Source organism: Eurosta solidaginis, chromosome 2, assembly GCF_040869045.1.
Source record: "Eurosta solidaginis isolate ZX-2024a chromosome 2, ASM4086904v1, whole genome shotgun sequence".
NCBI lineage: Eukaryota > Metazoa > Arthropoda > Insecta > Diptera > Tephritidae > Eurosta > Eurosta solidaginis.
The window spans coordinates 157583863-157608905 of NC_090320.1; the positions used below are offsets into that span (position 1 = coordinate 157583863).

Sequence of the window (25043 nt, forward strand, 5' to 3'; positions counted from 1 at the left end):
CGGTTGAAAACGGTTCTGTGCAGAGACGTAAAAGATTGAATCATGGTTTATGTAGCCACAAAAGTGTTGCTCCTGTTCCACAGCATTTTAATTTTATATCATGGCGAAAAGTGTTCAGTTCAGAGTTATTGATTTTCATTAAAAGTTTAATTTATTACGGAGGGTTACTCCTTTAAGTGTAAAAAGCAGCGAAAACGTAGAGCTTTTTAAATTATTGTGAAAAACTTTTTAATTTGAATTTCTGTACCCAAGTTCACTATATTTGTGTAACACAAGAATCTGGAGGTCAATTCCTTAACTATGAAAAACTTAAAAATGTACACTTATTGAAAACTCATTTGCACACACAATTTACACTTTGAATTTAGCTGCGTTTTTACTCACAAAATTTTTAAACTAAAAACAAAATTTTCATTTGTCAGAAAAAATAAAGAAAAAGCGGTCTAATGTCAAAAAACCCTATCGAAATACAAACTGGCTTGTTTGTTTTTAATGAACTACGTTGTATTTTTCTTGTATTGCGTTAGTTTTTTTAAATATAGTTCACACACTTACACCTTACTGAAACCTTATTGGCTCCCTCGACAAAAAAATATAAGAGAAAATACAAGAAAAATACATAGAAAATAAAGTAGTGTCATATAGGAGTTTGATTTGGTTGCGTTTACAGCACCATTTTATTTGCAGAGGACTTTCACAGCTACAAAAATTAAGGCGGATTTACGCAGACGCATTCATTAATTCATCTGTCGGGCGAAGTATCGAAAAATTTACATAAATGCTTTGGTTGCGTGCCTACGCTTTGACAACGCCATACGAAAAACAATGAAACGCCGTACGTGTAAAGAGCCTTAGAAGTGAAATTGTTACACGTGTGGCGCTTTATATTTTGACTCTAATTTAAATAAATTTTGCTTTCCGTATGTTTCCGCATTGTTGCAGGCTACAAATCTTCTAGTATTCTTATTTCCGCGGAAATATATGCAACTATTTCATCTGTAAATACTTCAAAGTTTTATTAAACTATCAAATGCAACTCAGCTTGAAGTACTCTTACGTACCAAAAATGCAACTCTAGACCTGAGATTTACATCAGGTGAGCGAGGCTGTTTGTAGTTTTGACGTTTATCGCTTAGTTGACACACTTGTAAAGGTACACTATGGTAGCTACTTCCAGTGAGTAGGTTAGGCTTAGCGACTATATCGGGGACGCGTAGCATGCAATCAGCTGGCCAATTGCTTTATAAGTGGTAATGAGCGTTTCTTTATCTTTTCCCCAAGCACTGCCAGCAAGAGATTTTAAAGCTGGAGACATTGGTGCTTTATCGGTAACCGTATCGGTAACCTTATAACAGCTGATTCGACCAACCTTATGAGAATCAATGCAATCGATTATTGGTGCCGCTAAGGTCGTAACCGTATCGTAGCCAACCAATTGGTTTTGGTTTACCGTCGTAACGATAAACAGCTGATTACGATAGGGATACGGATACAGCGATACGACATACGACACCATTGACTCCGGCTTAAAGCAGAGTCATTTGTGCCGTTTGTCGTACCGCTGTAGTCGTATCCCTAACGTAACCCTATACGATACAATGTTATCGATTAATGGTGCCTTAACCTAAAAATTGCGAAAATTTCATAAAAATGAAGAAAAGGCAAAAAATTACAAAACATATTCCACAAAAAATAAGTCTCTTAGTCATAAGGTATCCAAAACAATGAACAAAATCTACAAAAAGTTATTAAACTCACCAACTCAAATTATTTTAGGTTATGGATATGGTGAGAAACTAAAAACCAATTGGTTGGCTACGATACGGTTACAACCTTAGCGTTACATAAGGCACCAATAATCGATTACATTGATTCCCATAAGGTTGGTCGAATCAGCTGTTATAAGGTTACCGATAACGCACCAATGCCTGCAGCTTTGGGATTTTAGTACGGCTCAGGATTTTAGGTACAATTGCGGCTGCATGCTCACCAAAATGTGGATCCTGATCAAACGTCCCACCCAAGATTGTGGGGTGTAACACAGTCGGTAGCGTAGTGACATCGACGTGGATGTTCAAAATGGTCGACATTTGGGACGTCCACGTTGTAAATAAGGTCGGTGACAATGCCAGGTTTCACGTGGTGAAGAAACTGGAGAGATCAGGGAGGTAGCCGTTTATTTTGTTACAAATGTCATCGATCTATGGGGCTGCAGCCCCCCAGCGGGTTAGGGAGTCAGAATATACCCGCGGTAGGTATGCCTGTCGTAAGAGGCGACTAAAATACCAGATTCAAGGCGCTGTGTAGCGCAAACCTTCAGGTTGCCAGCGCAATATACAGCTTCTCCAAACCCAATTGTCAACCTCACCTATCCCCGGCGAATCCTGTTTCACTAACAGACGAGGCTCTGGCGGCCCAAACTCCTCATAGAACTGGGGGGTGGGGAGGGAGGGGTGGCTTGAAGGTTTAATGTGGCCATATAAATCGTTCCCGAGATGGTCGGGCTAGCACATTAATGGTGCTGTGTTACCGGAGCGTACCGGATCTGTATCCGGCAAAGGACCATCACATCGATAACACTCCCCAACGCCTTCGGGGAGCAACCTTATCGCTACAACAACATCTATGGGGCTGGGCTTTTGGCCATTATTGTGTAGTCATCGGCGTAGGAAACGACAGTAACTCCTTCTGGTGGCGAAGGTAGATTTCATATGTAGAAGTTAAACAAAAGTGGGAATAGGATAGGTCTAGCGCAACGAGTACTGTTCTATGGTGGGGGTTTTGATTTAAACCGCAATTTATATGGGTGCTAATGGCATTTAGCGCGGTGGTAGTGCTATGAAGTTTTCTAAAGCCATGCTGATGACAAGCTAGTTGCAAATTTGCTTTGAAATAGGGGAGCAACATGGCTCAAGCGTCTTGGCTACTGGCGATAGGAGAGATCTCGGGCGATATGAGTCTCCTATGTTAGCTGGTTTCCCAGGCTTTATAGCGGGACCACCTTGGCCATTTTCCATTTTTCGGGAATGACAAATGTGGAAAGACAGGTTGACGACATGTGCTAAATATTAGGAACCCTCTTCTCCTAGGCTTTTAAGCATCGGCATGGCTATGGCGTCTGGGCCCACTGTTTTAAATGGTTTAGCACGATGGATGGACTCAACCTCTTTGGCGGTGATGGTAATTGGGAACACGCTGAATTTATGTTTATGTGCGCGTCTGTTGGCCCTCTGTCTAGCTTTGTCAACCGTAGTATGCATTATATATTATATTGCCGGCAAAAAGCGCTCGCGCATTTTTTCGCATCCGAAAGCACTTTATCGCCAAAGGCGATGGAAATTTTGTCATTGTACTCGGACGTATTCGATAGGGACGTTGCGGTGGACCAAAGCTTACCCACACCGGCAAAGAGGTTACAACTTAGATGCTCCTCCCCTTTCGCCCGCTTGTGTTCATCCACAAGCAATCTGATGCGTTGGTTTATATTCCTTATTTGGGGGTCGCCGGATCGATCTGTCTTATAAGGTCACGTTCTCTCGCTAGATTTGCGACCTCCGCCGGAAACTGGGGCCGAATTTTGGGAATTCTTCCGGCGGGAATAAAGCGAGCCGGGGCAGATTCAATGACCTTGCGGAAAGCACGCTCTCCTTGGCGAGCATCAGTCGGGGTAGGGAGGACAGCAAAGCGGCTGTCTGTAAAGGATTTGTATTCATCTCACTTTCCTTTTTTAAAGTTTATGAAAGTGCGTTTTTCGGTAACGATGAAGTCGCGGTACGCTCGAGCGCAATAAGTATTGGAAGGTGGTCGGATGTTAATGTTACCATCGGTTGCCAGTTGACGTAGTTAACGAGTCCTGCGCTCACGATTAATATATCTGGCGAACTGTGACAGCTTTAGGGCGGTATCCACTGGGGCAACAGGTGGCAGGAGAGATGTTGGTTTTGATGATTTCTAGGTTAACATCGCCTGAACGGACAGATAAGCCGTGACGTTCTAAGGCACTGTCCCTGCGGCCGATGTCGGGATCAAATATATGATATTGCACTGAGTGGTGTATGATAAACGTGACACCCCTTCCATTTCCGCTCTCGCGATCTTTTCTGTGGACATCATACCCAGAAGAGGTCTGCAAAGCAGATCTTGCTGTGAATTTAGTCTCTTGAATCGCAGCAATGCGGATGTTGTGCCGTTTCATGAAATCGACTATCTCCGTGATCTTCCTAGATAATACATTACAGTTTAACTGCAGAATACTGAAGTGCAGCGGGCGGGACGTCGTCACTCTAGGGGTAAGTGACGGGTGACTACGCCTGAGTTGTGAAAGACTAGGACGCAATTGCTGCTGTGGCTCTGGGTAAGCATTGGGGTACCCGGTGTTTTTGGGTTTGCGGCCTGGCAGCATGGCGCAATGAAGCCTGTTGGGGGGTTGCCGTCGCGGAAAGTGGCACCGTCCAAGGCTGGAGCTGCATTGGGCGGACCTACACGATTGCTGCCGGAAAAGAGGGGGAGGAAGACGGGGGCGGGGGATGATGCTCGGCATTGCTACCGAATCTACTACGGAGATTGTAGTTATGAGTGGGTGCGGCCGTATGAGCTGGTGGCGTCGTAGGACGCGAGCAACACCGGGTACTTGTTGTGGCTTGCTGAGCAGCAGAGCTGCTGGAAGGGAGTGGGGAGGGCGTCAAAACGTACACTACGGGACGCCCTTGGACGTGAACAGCAAGGAGTCACAAAAGATTTATAGAAGTTACGGGGACGTCGGGTTTTGGGATCTAGCCCAGAACAACCTGTTCGATACAACCATCCCTTGCACGTGGCACACTGACAAGAGTATGACCGTCCTACAAAAAAAACTTTTCCGACAAACCCAGCTAACCACTTCTCAGGACCGGGATTGGGCTCGATACCTTCCCGGAGCAGGAGAGAATGGAGCAATCCTGCTGCAAGGAGCTGCTGGGAGGATGACAATTTTTAGTAGGGATATAACAAATTAAATGGGGTTACACTAAAATGACAGTCCCCGAGTCGCTCCGGTACATAGAACCGACTGCCTTGGGAAGCGTACACTTTGTTTTCGCTTTCGCAGCAGCTGTTTTGTCTATCGTATTGATAATCGTGCTACAAACAAACGAAGGATGATTGTTTTGTGACACGGTTTGCATCGTGTTCGCAAGGAATAGCCAGTCGCCCGCCATATGACTGAATTATATGGTTGTTTCTGTTCATCAGCTGATGTTATTTTTTTCCATTGCACTGGCATAGGGATTGCGAAAGGGAGATGGAGAATGCAAAATGTAACCAACACTTTGTAAATTTTATATTAATTATGGTTGAGTAATCCGATGTTGGTGAATAAAATAAAACACGATGGGCTCTTCTTCTTCTCTGATAATAATGAACCGTAGTCCACCACAAATCCCACACAGCAGATTCCGCATTCACGAGTTCAAAATTGCTTCGTTCTGCGCATCTACGTCACACTTGATTGCTTGAGCGAATGGAAGAGAGAAAAAACAAGAGCTAAAGGAAAACGACGTAAAAATTACCCATAATAAGGAAAACGACGTAAAAATTACCCATAATAAACAACTGATCTTTTGTTTACATGCGCAATGCGCAATCTTGTGTGTGTGATTTGCGGTAGTCATTGTGAATTCATACAAGTGAAAAATCTTTCTATTACCCCATATCCAGGTAGGTAACCTGTCAAATGATAGCTGACAGCAAGGCGAATCTATACCAGGTGTCTCAAATCGGCTTTTCTTTTAAATGTGTATACTGATAATCAGACTACATATTAATATTAATTTCTAAAATCTAGTTACCAAATAAAATCTGAGCAGCCAATTAAGCAAACTTTTTAAAATATGTAAACAATGCAATATACCAGTCGCCTACAAAAATTTTTGAAAAAAACTATTGAGCAAATGATTTAAGTAATCGAACAGCGATTGAACAGGTGATCGAGGCTGTTTACTATTGTGAACGTTTTTGTCAAATATTCGCCACTTGTATGAATTCGCAATGGTAGTAGTCCACCATCTCCTTTTCTTTATTTTCATAGTTGTCTATCATACAGAGTTGTATTTCTTCTGCAGAGCTGTATTTTTATGCAGAGTTGTATTTACTATTTTACAATTCTTTATTTTCAGGATTGTATTTACTACCTTAGAACTTCGACAATTATCTACTGCGGTAGAGGTGTCAAACGAAGCGCCTTGACGTCAGTATTAATAATCCGAAGCGGAATTCCGAAAAAAGAAAAATCCCGGACCTCCCGGAGACCGGGGGTGGGATCCAATTATTTTTGCGATGAATTCCAAAAATTCAACAAAGTCAGTGAAAATGTTGCAATTATAAGGTATATTTCCTATGCAAAAGAGTGACCGAAATACATGTGGTACCCTGTACCATACCTCAAATTCCATAACTATTCAATTTTTTATCGTACCATATACTTACTTTCATTTTCTTTCCTTTCTATTCGACATCTCATCGCAACCGGTTGTAATTTAACTAAGCTCTTTCTAATTATTATTTCATTAAAGTTATAATTGTAATTAAAGCATAAAAATCATTCGGTCTATTCATTTGGCATATTCCTCACATTAGTAAGCTATAAACAAACAATGATTTAGCCAAGCCGCTAAAACTGGTGACCCCGACGTGATCATTTGCATTCACGCGTGGCATACACGCGATTTCAACCAACTTTGAGGTTAACTACTTTCGACAAAATGACGGACAGCGGCTCGCCACCATCTGAAATCGGAGGTAATTCGCCACCTCCACCTGCCTCAGGCACAGTAGAAAACACTGTTGCAGCTGTATACGCCAGACTCCCGGTACCACCAATGAATTGCTCCAACATAGAAGCCTGGTTCACTACCATGGACTTCTGGTTCACTGCATCAGGTATCACTACCGACAAGCAAAAAACTGCAACTGTGCTGGCAGCACTCGACCCAAATGTAATTGGCCAATTAAGTGACGTTATTGCATCAATACCTGCTAGTGATCGCTTCGATTTCATCAAACAAAAAATAATTGCACATTTGCCTGCTATCAGATTTGCCACTCCGCGACAAAAAGCCATCCGAGCTTTTTTATGAAATGAAACGTGTCGCAGGTAACTCGGTCAGTGAAGCTGCACTCAAAAGCCTCTGGACAAAGTGGTTGCCAGACGTCGCATAGCCGGTAATAGCTGTATTTTCCGGAACTGCCACCGATTTCACCAAAATTGCTGATTCAATAGTGGATGCCATCGCCCCCAACAACATCAACCGTATTAAATCAGTTTAGCCAAACCAAATCGGTGAACTACGCACAGCTATAGTTGAATTAGGCAAGAAATTTGAACGATTTACGACGCGTCCCCGCTCCCGCTCGCGGAGTGGCAGGCAAAGCCGTTTTGCGCAAAGGTCAAACAGCCGTAGCAACTCACACGCTAATACATAAGGTGCAGCCAACTCATCCAATCAAGACTGCTGGTACCATCAAAAGTGCGGCCGCAATGCCCGCAAATGCAGAAGCCCTTGCCGTCACAAGAATCGTTCCGTTCAATCAGTCGACACAACATCCACGTCAGCCTGACTACCACAGGCTGCGGCAGATGGTAACGAAAGGTGCGAAGTGCTTCGCTTGCAAGTCCACGATCAACATTCGAATAAAACATTTCTCGAAGACACGGGTGCCGATGTCTCCGTTCTGCCTCTCACTGCTAAGACATATGATGTCCGCCATACAGCAACAAAGTTATATGCCGCAAACGCTTCTGCAATCAAAGTTATAGGGGATAAAAGAGTACACGTCGACCTAGGCCTGCGTCGAGATTTTCAGTAGTCGTTCATTATTGCCGATGTAACAGCGCCTATCATTGGCGCGGATTTCATACGCTATTACGATCTTTTGGTAGACCTGCGCCGCAATGGACTCATCGATAACACCACGAATTTGCACTCTCCTGTAACAACAACAACTACTCTTAAAACTGCGGAAATCAGGACTTACGATTCAACATGCCCATTTGCTGCAATACTCGCAGAATTTTCCGATACAACAAAGTTGGCTCCTCACGGTGCTTCGACAAAATCTACGACCTGTCACAGGATAATAACAACTGGTCAGCCCGTTTTCGCCCGACCACGACGTTTTCCGCCCGAGAAGCTAGCTTCAGCACGAAAAGAGTTCGAGTACCTAATGAAAGTCGGTGTCTGTCGCCCGTCGAGCAGTAATTGGTCAAGCCCGCTGCACTTGGTTAAGAAAGCCGACGGTACATGGAGACCATGTGGTGATTACAGCGCACTCAACGCATCAACGAAGTGTTACGAGGTATTAATTGCGCGTTCCCGTATATCGACGATATTTGTATCGCTTCAACGTCCATCGAACAACATCGCAACGACATACGCACTCTCCTTCAAGGTCTTCGAGAATATAATCTTGCCATTAACACGGCCAAGCGTGTGTTCGGCAAAAGCGAACTTAAATTTTTGGGACACTTAGTCAACGCGCAAGGAATTCATCCTCTTCCTGAGAGGGTTGTTGTTATTCGTGAATTCCCAAAACCTACTGTAGCTAAGCAGCTGAAAAGTTTCCTCGCGATGTTGAATTTCTACAGAAAATTTCTGCCGAACGCCGTTTCATACCAGCACCACCTCCAAAGACTAATAACTGCAAATATGAAAAACGATCGCACTCCGTTAATTTGGAATCAAGAAGCAGAAGACGCCTTCAGCCGATGCAAGTCAGAACTAGCAAACGCAACGCTCCTCGCACATCCAGTACCCAAAGCCGAACTTGCGCTTTACGTCGACGCATCAGATACTGCAGTAGGTGCTGCATTACACCAAAACGTAAATGGCGAACTCCAACCATTTGGGTTTTATTCCAAAAAACTCACGCCCGCACAGCAAAATCATAGTACTTATGACCGTGAATTAGCCGCAGTGTACCAAGGCATGTGTCATTTTCGATATATGATCGAAGGGCGCAAGTGTTACGTCGTTACCGATCACCGTCCCTTGGTGTTCGCTTTCCGACACAATTCAGAAAAGGCTTCACCTCGACGAGTACGACAGCTCGATTTTATCGGACAATATACCACCGACATTCGCCACACACCAGAGAGTCAGAATGCTACAGCCGACTTACTATCTTGCATTGAAGCAATCGATGGAGTTATTGACTACACAAAGGTTGCTGAAGCTCAGAAAACCGACACTCAACTTCAACAGTGGATTAAAGAACCAGGTACCCATAAAAATTCGTTAACTCTTAAGTTTTTCCCGATTCCCAACAGTGACCGCCAGCTGGTATGCGACACTTCAACAACAACAGTTCGTCCTTATATAACGAAAGAGTTTCGAAGGGCCATACTTGCAAAGGTGCATGGTTTATCGCATCCAGGCGTACGGGCAACGACTAAACTGATCACTTCTAAATTCGTCTCGCCAGGTATCCGAAAGGATATCGCGTCCTTCGTGCGCTGTTGCCAAGCGTGTCAGCGGTCCAAAGTACATCGTCACACGAAGACAGCACCAGCAAGGTACGAGCCTCCACAGGAACGATTTTCCCACATAAATATTGATATCGTTGGTCCCTTTCCGCTATGTGAGGGACAGCGCTATTGTCTCACGATCATCGACCGATACACTCGATGGCCAGAAGCTGTCCCCATGGCAGACATCTGCGCCGAATCTGTCGCCAAAGCTCTGCTTTCGCAGTGGATTTCACGCTTTGGTGTTCCAGCACGCATAACATCCGACCGTGGTAGACAATTCGAGTCAGCCGTATTCGCCGAACTGATCAGTACTATTGGAGCAAGTCATTTGAGAACAACGCCTTATCACCCTCAGTCCAATGGCATCATCGAGAGATGGCACAGATGTTTCAAATCGGTTATTTTGTGCCAAGAACCAGCCAAGTAGGTGCTTCATTTACCAGCGATTTTACTGGGTCTACGAGTCGCGTTCAAACCAGACATAAATGCTTCTCCTGCCATGTTGGTATACGGTTCAACACTACGCATCCCAGGTGAATTTTTTCAAGAGGTAAAATGGAAAGAAGTCACCAGCGAAGCCATAACGCAATTTCGATCTTCAATTGAAAGGCTACGCTCAACACAGACGGCGCACCATTCAAAGCCACACCCTTTCCTAACCACCGCTTTGCAGACGGCTACTCACGTATTCGTGCGAAACGACTCAGTGCGGCCTTCGTTAACACCAAATTTTAAAATTTTTCAAAATAGTTGTACGAGGGCGAACCACAAACATAAGCGTCGATCGCTTAAAACCAGCATTTCTTGCCAACGTCGACAACGATGACACCGCGCCAAGACAAGTAATACAACAGGAGGTATCACAATCCGCAGCAACAAGCACTACACTCACGGGTAGAAACGTTAGTATTCCTCTGCGATACCGATGACGCATCTAGAGGGGGAGTACTGTGGTACCCTGTACCATACCTCAAATTCCATAACTATTCAATTTTGTTATCGTACCATATACTTACTTTCATTTTCTTCCATCATTTGGCATATTCCTCACATTGGTAAGCTATAAAAAAACAACGATTTAGCCAAGCCGCTACATACAGGTTGTCGAAAATTAGCTTTATTTCCTTGCGCTTTTTTTAGTAAATATTTATACTATCAAATTTTAACGTATAAAAAATGTGCAAATTTTAGGATAAATAAGAATTAAGAGAATGGGTGCAATCTGGTGTCATGAAGATTCCATATAAAAGTTTTAATTAATGACTGGGGAAAAAATATTACGTGTATTAAAATAATTCATAAAGTAATTATTTTTTGTCTTCATCTGTAGGGTCACAATCAGCACAATGCCACGAGTACCCACGGATTTTCGGTGTTTTTTTCAGAGGTGGGTCCAAACATGTAAAATGATAGTGCTTATGACATTCATCGCAAGTTACAGTATTACAACTTACACCCACTTCCTTACATACGCAACACAAACAGTTTGATGTTGATGGAGTCATTACAGCTGATTTTGAATGAGTCAAATGCAAATACCTTTTACCAGCAGTTTTCCGCGGGCTACTTTTACGGGTAGCCGGAGATGATATCAAAGCTGCAATATCTGTTGACAAATTTGTAATTCCGGATTTTTCTCTTCCTATTTGTCTCTCCTCAGTGAGAGTTGGAGCTGAATCTTCTACTGTTTCCACGGAAGTTGGACGAGAGGCCTCTTCCGCTGAACGCACCATATCAGCGGAAACGTAGAAAAACTGTGCCTCTGGGGTTACCTCACCAGGTAAAGGCAGTGTTTTAAATTTGATCTTTATTTTTGGTATAGTAACTCCACTGTCTTCATATCTATTCGCTGCACAATGACTATGTATTTTTTTTTTATGTTTACGTTTATGTTCTTTATTCGGCGACTTGTCTGTATCTGATGAAATATTATGTCTACTCTTGTGTTTATCCTTCCGCTTTTGTTTTCTTGCCTGTTTATTTGGGTCAGATGAGTCCTCCATTGATGAGACAGTAGTATTATTATTCATTGGCAATGCCAAAGGATCTGGGTCTGCAATTACCACAGCATCCGTTGTCCTAGGCTTCGCATTAGACGGCATTACAAGCAGCAACGGCTCATCAGAAACTATTGTATTAACTTGCTGGGGCACTATCAAATTAATAAAAAAATGTAAAAAAATGGTGACGTTTAATGATATTTCTGTTCTTACGTATTTTTTTCATTGGTGAAGTTTGAAGTTGTGCTGGGTGGTGTAGTTTTTTCGTTATATTTTGAAGCGGAACATAACATTTTGTTTTTTTCGCCAAAATTGATGGTGAATGTCTACTCATTTTAGGAGTTGTCCTTCCGGAACCACAACCTTCGTTTATGTTTGAAAAATTATTAATTGCTTTCTTCGTTATCTGCATTTTGGGAGTTGTAGTGTCAGTTGAGTGTCTTTTCGAAGAAGGTCCGCAATCGCTTTCCGTCTCAAGAACGTTTGCTGCAATAATTGAACCATCTTTATTAAAACGGGTTCGGGATTTCCTTGGTCCTTTTGGTATTTCAGTTGCACACTCAGAGTCTTCGGATTTATCACACTCTGAGCATTGCCAACCGTAAAGTTTTGTCTTCTTTGGATGACGCGTCAATGGTGGATTTAAACAGCTCAAGTGATAATGCAATTGACATGTGTCACATTTTGCCAATAAATGCTGATCTGTAGAACGCTTACATATGCCGCATTCAAATGTTAGTACATTTAGTGTTGGAGTAGTTGGTGTTGAACCACTGCCACCACTAACTATTGGTGAGGATTTCGCATGCATGCTAATTAAACGTGATGAGTCTACTTTGGTACCAGGGGGGCCGAGATGTATCAAAGGAAACCCCACTCCCATTTTTAGAGCAGCGGCTGTGGGAACGGAAATAGGCCTACTAGGTGGCGTTGAATCAGGTTTATTGGATTCAAATTGGACATGTCCAAGACTAGAAGGATTCGGAAGTACCTTATTTGGACACAGAACACAAATTTCCTTATGAAGATTTGATATGGTCAATATTAAAGATTCCTATAAAAAGAAGAAAGTATAATATTTAACATATATGTATTAAGTATAATAACACTACTATCTATTGCGAGTGTATATTGCAATAGATATTCCAATAATAGTTGATAATCTTTCGAGTTGGGTCGTTTCGTTCTGAACTTGTTCAATTGACCGGGTCTCTCAATTAACCAAGTGAAATAGATCATCGATTTCGGTTCTATTTGTTCTTTTAGTTCGTTTTATCTAATGTTATTCTTTCTCTCTTCTCGTTCGCGAACATTGTAAATTCATACATACATACGCAGAAATTCACAGTGAGCACGAATGTCGATGATGCCACTTACACTAAAGATATGTGTGGTCATCTTTGTGTGTGGCACTGCTACAACAATTGCCGCCATACAGTGAGTTTTACAGCTCCGGCTCACGCTCAATTCTCACGGGAATGCTCTGGATCATTGAGAGACTTGAGAGTCGTGATATTTTCGCACACGTGAAATGTGATAGGCAGATGTCGCCGCTGTTCTTCATTTAACTCATACGACGAAAGGCTAAACAGCGACATCTATTTTTGAAAAAGTAGGTTTATTAAAGGCAGCGTTGCCAAACTAAAGACAAGTAATTAACAAATTATCTGGCTCAAAAATTGAACCAGACTTCTATCTGGATTTATCTGGCTCAAATCGTTGTTGTTGCATTTACATGCAAAATTATTTATCTGGCTCAGGCTCTTTGGCACCGGATGATGGCTAATATATGTATGGACTATTTATGAACAACATCTTTTGTAGGAAACTAATTATTACACGTATTAAACTTGAAAAGTTCAATTTATAATTTGTGTCTGGATCTTCCGAAATTTTTTTTTGAAGCTATTTCTGTGGTCACAAACAATAATCGCCTAAGTCCTACCATTTTACATTGGACTTAGGCGATTATTGCTTTTGACCACAGAATTATACATGTATATATTAACTTATTTATTCATAACACATTTAAATATACCTACGCAATGCATTGCTGCATACACACAGCAACAGAACAAAAAGAACAACTTGTTCGATCATCAGAAAAAGAACGAAAGAACTGAATCTCTGAAATGAACGAAAAAGCACAACTCTAATAATCTTTACAATAAATAAACACTCATTAGTAGCGTTCCATTGAGGTATCGAGCTTTGGATCACGATCAAATCTCACTGGAACGATCAGGATCTGTACTATGAGAGTTGGCAACACTCAACGAATGTGTACACATACTAATAATAGGGTGCCTGTTATTTTCAACCTTTGTTTCCCGATCCGCTCCATACAATTTTACTTAAAAAGTTAAAAGAAAGTATCAAACTAATAACTTGTATTATTAGTCCTTAAAACCACAAATGCGATATATTTTCCATATAAAATTGTACGGGAGAGGTACCAAAATAAGCGTTTTATACTAAATGACTGTCGTCCCAAGGCTGATATTAAACATTTTATTTCTGTGAGGAGCTTTGTGCAAAAAGCAATTACACATGGTTCTTTTATCTTTCAAATAAAAAATGTCTATCATGATTTAAAATGAATGTGATGTAATTGTTTTATGGCTTTAATAATTTGTTTTCAGACTTAAAGTTAAAGTTTATGGGTTGTCGAGTGAAAAATTTGTTAAATATCCGATGCCCTAGTGCATATGTCTGTAAGTGCTACTAAGTATAGAGCAGAGCTGTAAAACTGTGCAATCTTTTGAAATTTTAAATCATTGATTTAAGAATGCTGTTTCTTCATTCATGTATTCCTTGTTAAGGAATGTGGCTTAAAAATTAACCCATTCTTCATTCAGTAGTGGAAGAAAAGACTGCACTCCTGAACTCATTCGAAAAAAGAATGAAGTAATTGAATGAAAAACAAACATTTTTGAACACAGAATAAGCATTGAAATGAATGCAGCCTTTGCTGAGTGTGCACTCTTCAAAAAACGCGAGTACTCCATAAATAGTGTAAGGAATAATCCTTTAGGAGTATAGGAGTGTTCCAAAACTAATCTGTATTCATACAAAAAATGTGCTTCAATTAAAATTGCGATGTCCTAGGAGAGGAGTAGGTGATCCCACTCTCGCTTTGTTTGTGAGTATTCCATAGAGTACATACGTGAGAGTACTTTCCAAAGTACTTTCACTGTAGTACCCCATGGAGCACCCACAGAGGATCATATGCCAAAGTACTAAAGAGGAATTGTGTCGGAAAGAATTATCGGAGTGAATCTAATTTAAAATGAAAGTAAAAGAAAAGGGGCAATACAACTTTTATATTTTATACTACGAATATTCATATGTTATTTAGCATTTGCGTGAATAAACTAATATTTCTCTATACTATAGTATGTATACATAAAACCAGTGCGCGGTTGCATTTTATCAGAGTTGCCATAGTAAAATTTTATTATCAGTTATTTGTATGCAATATTTTACTTTTGGCAACTCTGTTCGATCGTCATCGTGTCGTGATCACGGTCGTTAAAAAACTAGCAATGATCGGCTGATGGTGGTCCGCAAACGCAATGCAAAGGAGTATTGTTAGAGTACTCCAACAAGAAGAAAATGGAACACGTAATCCAACAATTTTTGCAAGGCACACACTTTCCTAGTACTAATAAATTTTGAAAAATATCGTACATGCACAAACCCCGGTCAAATAACACATGGTTGCATTTAATTAAAGCCACTTCAAAATATCTACAAAAAAATTTTATTGTCCGTTATGACCAGTTTCTTCGATATTTAATGGTGATAAAGCACGAAGAAGTTAACTGGAAAAGTATTCTTATTGAAATTATCCTAAAAATTTAATAATAAAAAAAGCAAATAACAAAGATTTCAACATCCCTGTTCCGAAAATTGTCATCGTTCTAAATAAGCGTTGCCAATGTGCCATATAACAGGCTTGCATGAAAATGTACTAACCTACATTTGAACGTCCTCAATTGGTGATTAAACAATTGAAAGGCAATGCATTATAAAAGCTCTTAAGTTCCTTCATATATTCTTCCTATCGGTATATTGTCAAATAATGTATCTATACTGGTTTGTGAGTTTGCAAATTGCAATAGCAATATACTATTTTTCTCTATTTTCTAAGAAAAATATTCTTCTAAACACAATAGTTTGTAGTTACAGTCATTTAACGTGGGTTATATAGGTAGTTGTAGCTTTTTTGATAGCAAAGAAAATTAACTTTGAATACAAATATGCTCAAGTAAGCAATTTCAATCTTTTACCAATGCCGTGCAAATAGGCAGAGTGACTAATGGTCCTTCTCAATCACTCGGGTCCTATATTTAAATTCCGTCAAACTTTGTCAAAACATCAGCTGTAAAAAAACTGCAGTCCGATTCAGCCAGTCAATCTCTTTGTGTGTGTGTGTGTGTGGGGGGGGGGGGGGGGGGGGGGGGGAATTAATAACCTCTGAAGAGTTTCTCCCAATGAAACATTTTTTTTTTGTGGCACAGATGAAGGAAAACTGGGAAGGTGACTCAGGTGAATAGAAAAAGCCTGAATCCCTGTAGGACGATGCCATGGAAATAGACATATGTTTATCGAATTTCTCGGAATTAGGAAGCTCCAACAAAATCGCCGATAGACCTATGTACTTTGATGTATTTAAATTTAAATGACTTAAACTCAAGTATCTGTTTTTGTTATATGATCGACAAAAAATAACCACAATTTACTCTATTTGGTCAATGCACAATGTGTTCATTTACAAAATCCATTTTACTACAATAGCAAAATAAGTAGGACATATAGTAACATTTTGACTATACGCCAGTAAATACTTTATTTCTTTTCAGTTTCTCTTAAACAAGTATAATGATTGAATATTCAATTATTATAAGCCGGTATTAAGCTCATGAATTCTTAAATATTAAACTACTTGAATAATCAGAAGGGGCTATTATTTATTGACCAATTTTACGCCTTTTTCCACCCAACTCCTAAATTGATTTAACATATCTGATGGCAATATAAGTATACCAAAAAATAACCTTCAGAATAACCTAACTCTCGACCACTATCGCCAAATTCCACTGAAGTATCTGACTCTGTCGCCTTAACACCTGGTCATTTTCTCACGGGAGGTCCCATCCTGCGGACGAACCATACATTGAAGCCAATCCCACATCGCTAATTAATCGGTGGCAGAAGTTAAAAGCTTTGAGGCAACAGCATGCCCTTCGATGGAAGGAGGAATACTTGAAAGAACTCCACAAACGTTATAAGTGGAAGTTCTCCAAGAGAGATATCGCGGTTGATGATTTAGTAGTTGCACGTCACGAAAATATACCACCCAATGAATGGCGCTTGGGCCGGGTTACTAAGGTCTACCAAGGCACCGATAAAAGAATTCGCGTCGCTGACATTCGCACCCAAAAGGGAATGATAACGCGCCACATCAGGAAGTTAGTAGTCTTACCCAATTAACTTTTATGTATATTCTATTTCTCTCACTTTAGCATCATGGAATTTACACGTTCTAACGAATCGATAACCTCCACGGCACGCGCCTCATCGCCCCCAGCGCCAACTACACCGAAAAAAGCCATCCAAACACAATCAAAATCGGACGGCCGATTCAAATGCAGAGTTTGCCACCGCGCGCATCCACTGCGGTACTGTAAAAAGTTTCTGCAAGCGAACCATGAACGTCGTTTAAGACTCGTACTATTGCATCGCTACTGTTTGCGCTGTCTAGCACACTCACATGGGGCCAAAAATTGCCAAGTAATGGGACGTGCCAGTACTGACATGACACTCACCACACGCTCTTACACTCGTGTCTCAAAATCTCGCAGATCGTTCAAAATTTTTCAGGAGTAGCTCCTTCCGGAGGGATTGTCCCTCATTCACTTACTCCAGAGAAGCTTCGAACCTAACCCCGGAATTGGCACTGCTGAGTCTGTTGTAAAGAAATAGAGATACATAAAATGGTTACACTTTTGTTTGTATATCTCGTGCAAAGCGTAGTTTCACCTGGGGTTAACTCTTAATAATCGTCGCGAACACAATTTCTTTAAATTATTTGTGGCTCCTTGGCGGTCATGCACACAGGCGGCTTACGGTTGCTATTAATGGTCTATTAATACTCATGACGCTCGTGGCACTCCCCATCAGGAGAAATGAGATGCTAACCAAACAGTTCCTGTTGAATACCCAGAAACCTGGGCATCCCAAGAGACATCTGATTGATGAGCCAACACCACCTAGGGACTTAAGGAGTCATCTCCGTAAGCATTTTGAGGAAATACGGCACCTGAGAACTCAGCCGTATGAAGCAAAAAAACACAAGCAGATCCTTGGTGAACTCACAAACAGGCGTCGGACCTTTATGCAAGGAATTGCCCGGTGAATCCAGTACTCAAAAAACAGTACCCAAAACTTGCGGAAGAGGAACTCCCAGGGAAACGCGAGTCACTCTGGCTCAACTTCGTTCTGGATACTGTAACAGGTTAAACTCTTACATATCCAGAATCAACCCCGACATACAAAATGTATGCCCGCTTGCAATGTGTCCCCACATGACACCAATCATCTCTTTAATTGTAATGTGGAACCAACGCCTCTAACACCCCTTTCATTATGGTCCACCCCTGTTGAAACAGCAAGTTTCCTTGGACTCCCGTTAGAGGATATTGATGACAATTTGTGATCGGTCGCAGCTATTAGGTGCGGCGAAGCATTGCTACAATTACAAGGACCCTGGATAAAATTTTTAAAATGTAGACCAAAGTTTGCAGACGTTTGTGTTGACAACATTGATTTAAATAGTCTTCGTTAAATCAAGTTCGTAGAATGAAAGTCGACCGATTTTAAGTTGAAAGATGTTAACTGTTGTTTTCCGGCCTTTTTTTTCTCGGACGTTGTGGCAGCGCACTGCCCTCAAGTGGCCCGATCAAACCGGGCTAATCCTGTTTTTTTTTTTTTTAATTCATACATACTTTTTTTTTTTTATATCCTAATTCTTATTTATGTGTTATTTATAATTTTTTTTGTTACCGAGTTTTTGAGAGGCAGTGGCTTCTTAAGCGCCGAGATCTAAAACCGCTCAGCTACAGAGAAACTCATCAGCTGAGAAATATAGATTCACAAAATACAATAGATTAAAAGTATAAATATAATTTTTTAATTATTAAGATCGAGTCCGAAACATCAATTATTCTCGAGTGAGAGTTATAACCTTCACACAAACATAGAAAAGGTTCGTGTAGTTGGAAATTGCTTCTGCACTGTTTAAGAATTATAGGTTTATAATGCCTTGAAACTCGGCATGGAACATTCAAGTTTACTTCGTTCAATAGAAATGGGCTTGAAATCGATCCATTTAAAAGTCTAGCCATAAATAGTACACCTAGCATTTCTCTACGACTTGCAAGGGTAGGAAGATTTATTAGTTTTAATCTATTAGTGTAAGGAGGAAGATTATACGGAGAGTCCCATTGAAGAATTCTCAAGGCGAAAAGTAACATGAACTTGATAACGCGGATTCCAAATTATCGATCCATATTCTAATATCGGCCTCGCCAATGATGTAAAAAGTGTTTATGTAACGTAAGGATCACTAAACTCTTTTGCCCATCTTTTCACAAATGCTAAAACTCCTCTCGCTTTATGATATAAGAGCTCATTATGGATGACCGCGTAGCTTCAGAGTAGTTCAACTGTCCATTACATTAGGGTAATAGCACACACGGTCATTAGTTGGACTGTCTTGGGAAAGCTTTTGCTTCACCACTTTGAGTGTTCTTGCGAAGGACAAAGCCTCACCTGGTAAATATATGTGCCTACGTATTCACATTTGTAAAAGGAGCCGTAACGTGTAGGTGATATTTAAACTTGGTTGATAGGGTATAATCAATGTGATTCACTCCAAGAGACTAGTTTGGGATAGTGCCGCCAACTTTAGGAAATGTCAAACCGGGAAGCTTTGATGTTGAAGGATGAAGTGTGAAAATCAAAATTAACATTTCAGACGCTATTTTATAGTTTCGCAAATAAACAACAGATGTTTGAATGTAAGCCCAAGTGATTTTTCAAACCCTTCTCATACGTACATATATATATCCTCAACTTAAGTATGAGGTAAGAATCATTTCAAAGGGGTGTTTATGCCCCTAGAACATACTAAAGGATTTTGCATTACTGATTTCGCTTATTCTTTCCCAATAAAACTTTTTTAAAAATCGTCACCTTTTTTGGGTATTTTGCTTTTTTTAAGAACGTGAGGACAATGTTTGCCGTGGGTCATTTTATTTGAATTCATTATTAATTTTTTGAAAAAAAAAAATAAAATAAAATATGCAAAGTGAGCATATAAATTATTCTATAACTTTTCTTTTAGTGTTTTGTTTTAATAACTTGGTAAATTGGGCGATGCAAAGTCCGTGTTAAGCTGACATCGCAAACACCTATTTTTTTAAATAACTTTTGAACAGTTAGAAAGAGTTAAATTTCGCAATTAGTTTCTTATAACTGGCAGTGATGCGCATCCGTTGATGCCACTTGCGACCATATCCGAACAATTTTCGACATGAACAATAAGTGGCCTAAACAATCTTAAACGAGAAAATATAGTAACGCGCCGGACGCCGCCACCGCCGCGCCGATATTTTGGACATTCGGCAGCGGCGTGCGAAAAACGACCAAAATCGGCGGCGTATATCTCTAGTACCTATAAGTGATTTCATAAATCTGAATAATTCAGATGGTGAACGATCATCAAGTTCGGTTTTTGAAAATAATTCTTCTAATCTTTTTTCTTCACTAAGTGAAAATCTTTCGCATAAAATCTTTTTAATTGTATTATATTTATTGAAAAGAGGAGGGCTAATAATGTCAAAAATTTTAGAAATAGTATCTCGTTGAAGGGTAACTAGAACATTTTGAAATTTTAAATTATCATCAGTGATATTATTAATTTCAAATTGTCCTTCAACAAGTAAAAACCAGGCATCAGCACAATCTTGCCAAAATTGTGGTAATTTAATAGACTTAGTAGAAGAAACATTTGTAAAGCTATCTTGTGTTGAAGTATCTTGTGTTATATTAGAGATGTTGTTTTGTGTTGTATTAATGTTAGAATTTTGAGTTGTATTAGAATCATTGTGTTATTTGTATAGTTGTTATTTTGATTTTCCGAATTTGTAAAATTACGAGTTCGTATTGGTGAACGTAGAACCATATAAAAAAAATGAATGAATAATTTGAAAATTAGAAAATATTTAAGAATTTTTTGGAAAGGGAGTTAACAATTGAAATAAAATATTTAATTTTATATAAAAAATAAGTAAATTTAAATAATTTATATAAAATTTTTAAAATATAAAAATAATCTTAAAATAAATTTGAAAATTTAAAGGGTTTAAAATTTTAATTTAAATTATAATTGAAAATTTTAAATTTAATATTAAAATAAAAATTATACTTACATAAAATTAAATTTAATAAAAAAATATTAAAATTAATAAGTAGTTGATTGATGATGGTAAAGATTGAAAGTGAATCAATTGCGTTTTTTTACGTGATAATCATTAAATACATCGATGATGCTGTTTATGCAATGGTTTTGTTATGCAATGGCTTTGTTATGCAATGGCTTTGTAATTAGTGAAGAGGACGTTAAAAGTTACGAGTTATTCCAAAAAAATGACGATGTTTCGTTGAGTATTAAAATATTTCGATATATCAATGAATTGTAGGGAGGAATTAGCGGTATTATCTTAATGAATTTTGAGTTTAATATATACGACAGCAAATGATGTGCGTTAGTCTAATTCAAACATTTTCGTATATTCTTTCAGTTCTTCAATGCCAATGTTGATTTAAATATCAGATAGGACGTGAAAATATTTTGCCAATGGGTCAGCGGTTCTTTAAAATTATTTTAAGCTTCTTAGTTATGTTATTAATAAACACGATTACGTTTAGATACACAATTTCTTGGTCTCTTTTATTAAAATTAAGCGGCAGTTTAATTTAAATTCATTGAGTTTTGCATTGAATAATTCTTATATATATTAAATCTGCATTATTTTATTTTTTAGTATATTAATTTACAAATCATATATTTGTTTGTTAGAGCTTTGTTAGTGGTGAGGGTTTTTGTCATAACACTGATGTATTGTGATGATGGTATTTTTGCTTGACCCATCAGACGTAATATATATGTACATCCAATTAAGTTATTTTTAGAAGTTGGTTCAATTTGTTTCGCAGATATTTCACATTTCGCCACAGTTATTAAGTTAAGTAGATGTTTTTGTTTTCAAACTTTAACTATGTATTTAATTTTTCAAGTTTGCACTTAAATGTTGTTCTAATTTACCAAATATTATAATTTTTTTTTTTTGTTTTACGTTTCGTATATACAATTAACAGCGACTGTATATGAAATTTGCACAGAATGTTGCTTATTAATTGAAGTATAGTATAGTATAAGTAGATGTTTTTGTTTTCAAACTTTAACTATGTATTTAATTTTTTAAGTTTACACTTCAATGTTGTTCTAATTTACCAAATATTATAATTTGTTTTTTTTTTTTTTTTTTACGTTTCGTATATACAATTAACAGCGACTGTATATGAAATTTGCACAGAATGTTGCTTATTAATTGAAGTATACTTAAGTTTCATTTCATTATTTTCTAATGAACAATTTGTTTTGATTATATAGTTAGAATAATGATTGTTTAATGTTGAATACATACAATACGGCAATCGTGGTGTGATGGTAGCGTGCTCCGCCTGCCACACCGTATGCCCTGGGTTCGCACCCCGGGCAAAGCAACATCAAAATTTTAGAAATAAGTTTTTCAATTAGAAGAAAATTTTTCTAAGCGGGGTCGCCCCTCGGCAGTGTTTGGCAAGCGCTCCGGGTGTATTTCTGCCATGAAAAGCTCTCAGGGAAAAGTCATCTGCCTTGCAGATGCCGTTCGGAGTCGGCATAAAACATGTAGGCCCCGTCCGGCCAATTTGTAGGGAAAATCAAGAGGAGCACGACGCAAATTGGAAGAGAAGCTCGGCCTTAGATCTCTTCGGAGGTTATCGCGCCTTACATTTATTTATTTTTATATACCAATTTTCATTGAATTTGTAAACATTTAAAGGTGTAGTGCAATTCTAAGCATTCTTATTACTTGTACTGCTTCCGGTCCACAAATGTATTAGGAACACAAGCACAGTTACATATATTACATGCACAATAATTTCAATAGTGTCATTTATTTAATAATTTTCGACAGCTCTTCTTTGATTAAGTTAACTAGGGTTTAAAGTTCGTAATCGTAGGTCCGTTGGTAGAATCGCCAATATATTTGGTTGTTAACCAAACATTTAAATATTTATTTTTTAAAAATATTATGTTATTTATTTGAAGTATAAAATATTATAATCAAAAATTTTCATTTACCAAAAAGTAATTCGATAATAAAATATTTAAAATTCAAAGTATAAAATACAAAGTTAATAATTTAACAACAAATAATAACCACTATAGCAATCAACTGACACTACGGTTACTTCGTCAGCAGTATTGCATTCCGCAAGCCAAAAATCTAATCAGGACTACGATTCATCATTGTAAACCTTGCGTTCTGCATAGACAACGAGACCAAAGTCAAATCATGGCTGCTCTTCCAGAGGAAAGGACAAGTCTCTCCAGACCGCGCGAAAACACTGGGGTCGACATTAAGACGTATTCCGGACGATCGTATAAAGTGAACAAAGGATATGTGTGCATTTTCATTTGCTTTTCTACAAAAGCAATTCATTTGGAAGCGGCCAGTGATCTCTACACGGAAACCTTTCTCCAGGCCTTTTCTAGGTTCACTTCCCGCAGAAGTTGTCCAAAAAATATCTTTTCGGATAATGGGACAAACTTCGTTGGCGCGTCAACCAGCCTTAAAAAGGATTTTAAGCAATTTTTAATCTCATCTCAGGAATCCTTGTGAAACCTCTATAGTCATCAAGAGGTTTCGCGGTACTTTATACCGGCGGGCGTTCCTCACATGGGTGGGCTATGGGAAGCTGGGGTTAAAAGTTTTAAATTCCATTTCCGAAGAGTCGCTGCGTCTCAGAAATTCACATTCGAAGAGTTCCAAACTCTGTTATGTCGCATAGAAGCTTGCCTTAACTCTCGACCACTATCGCCAAATTCCACTGAAGTATCTGACTCTGTCGCCTTAACACCTGGACATTTTCTCACGGGAGGCATCCTGCGGACGAACCATACATTGAAGCCAATCCCACATCGCTAATTAATCGGTGGCAGAAGTTAAAAGCTTTGAGGCAACAGCATGCCCTTCGATGGAAGGAGGAATACTTGAAAGAACTCCACAAACGTTATAAGTGGTAGTTCCCCAAGAGAGATAGAAGGGAATGATAACGCGCCACATCGGGAAGTTAGTAGTCTTACCCAATTAACTTTTATGTATATTCTATTTCTCTCACTTTAGCATCATGGAATTTACACGTTCTAACGAATCGATAACCTCCACGGCACGCGCCTCATCGCCCCCAGCGCCAACTGCACCGAAAAAAGCCATCCAAACACAATCAAAATCGGACGGCCGATTCAAATGCAGTTTGCCACCGCGCGCATCCACTGCGGTACTGTAAAAAGTTTCTGCAAGCGAACCATGAACGTCGTTTAAGACTCGTACTATTGCATCGCTACTGTTTGCGCTGTCTAGCACACTCACATGGGGCCAAAAATTTCCAAGTAATGGGACGTGCCAGTACTGCCATGACACTCACCACACGCTCTTACACTCCAAAGCTCCTCCAAAAAGAGTTGCCTCAGCTTCTGACGCAACTCTCGGGAGCCATCACTGTACTGCCAACCGTCGCGGTATATTTACATGTGGGGCAGCGGAAGGTTTTGACCCGGGGCCCGCTCGATCCGAGCTCGCAGACGAGTAAAGTTTGTGGGTCATTAGTCAAGCGTCTGAGCTTGCGAACCTTACCGGTGGCAACCACCGAAATGTGCGAGTTGCACGTCAGCTCGTATAATGAAAACCCCTGTCCGCGACCTCAGCCAAACGACGCGAGACAAATTCGTTAACCTACTATTAGCTGGTCCGAACTTTCGTACCTCGTCCGCGGTAGCCGTAATCTTCGGCGGCGTTGTACACAGTAAAATCATGCGTACAGAGATCATAGCGTATTCTGGGTATCCTACTGCCCAGAACTCAATATTCGGTTGGGTCCTTTCTGGCCCATGTGCCCTTTAAGACACGCATACCCCCTACTGGGTACCGTTTACAAATTTATGAAGGCGCCTCCTAACTGAGGACTAGATTTAAGAATATACTACAACATATTGTACATACTACAACATACTGAATTCGTAAAACATACGTAGTTATATACATATATAGATAAAAGCTCAACAATTTATTTCCTTTACACGCATGTTTGAATTTATAGAGTTAAGCATTATATTGTAAATTGAGAATTACCACATTTAGAAGAAT

General features: G+C 39.6%; 1 protein-coding gene across 1 annotated transcript in view; it reads right to left on the reverse strand.

Moving 5' to 3' along the window:
* Window positions 1-10597: 10597 nt before the first annotated feature.
* Window positions 10598-25043, reverse strand: part of LOC137241726 (uncharacterized) — a 30141-nt gene continuing 15695 nt past the window's right edge. Inside the window, exons 4-6 of the mRNA XM_067769176.1 lie at window positions 24039-24180; window positions 11716-12556; window positions 10598-11654 (exon numbers count right to left, since the gene is read on the reverse strand). Of these exons, the coding sequence (XP_067625277.1) occupies window positions 10810-11654; window positions 11716-12556; window positions 24039-24180 (1828 nt within the window). The 3' untranslated portion in view covers window positions 10598-10809. The remainder of the gene's footprint in view (window positions 11655-11715; window positions 12557-24038; window positions 24181-25043) is intronic.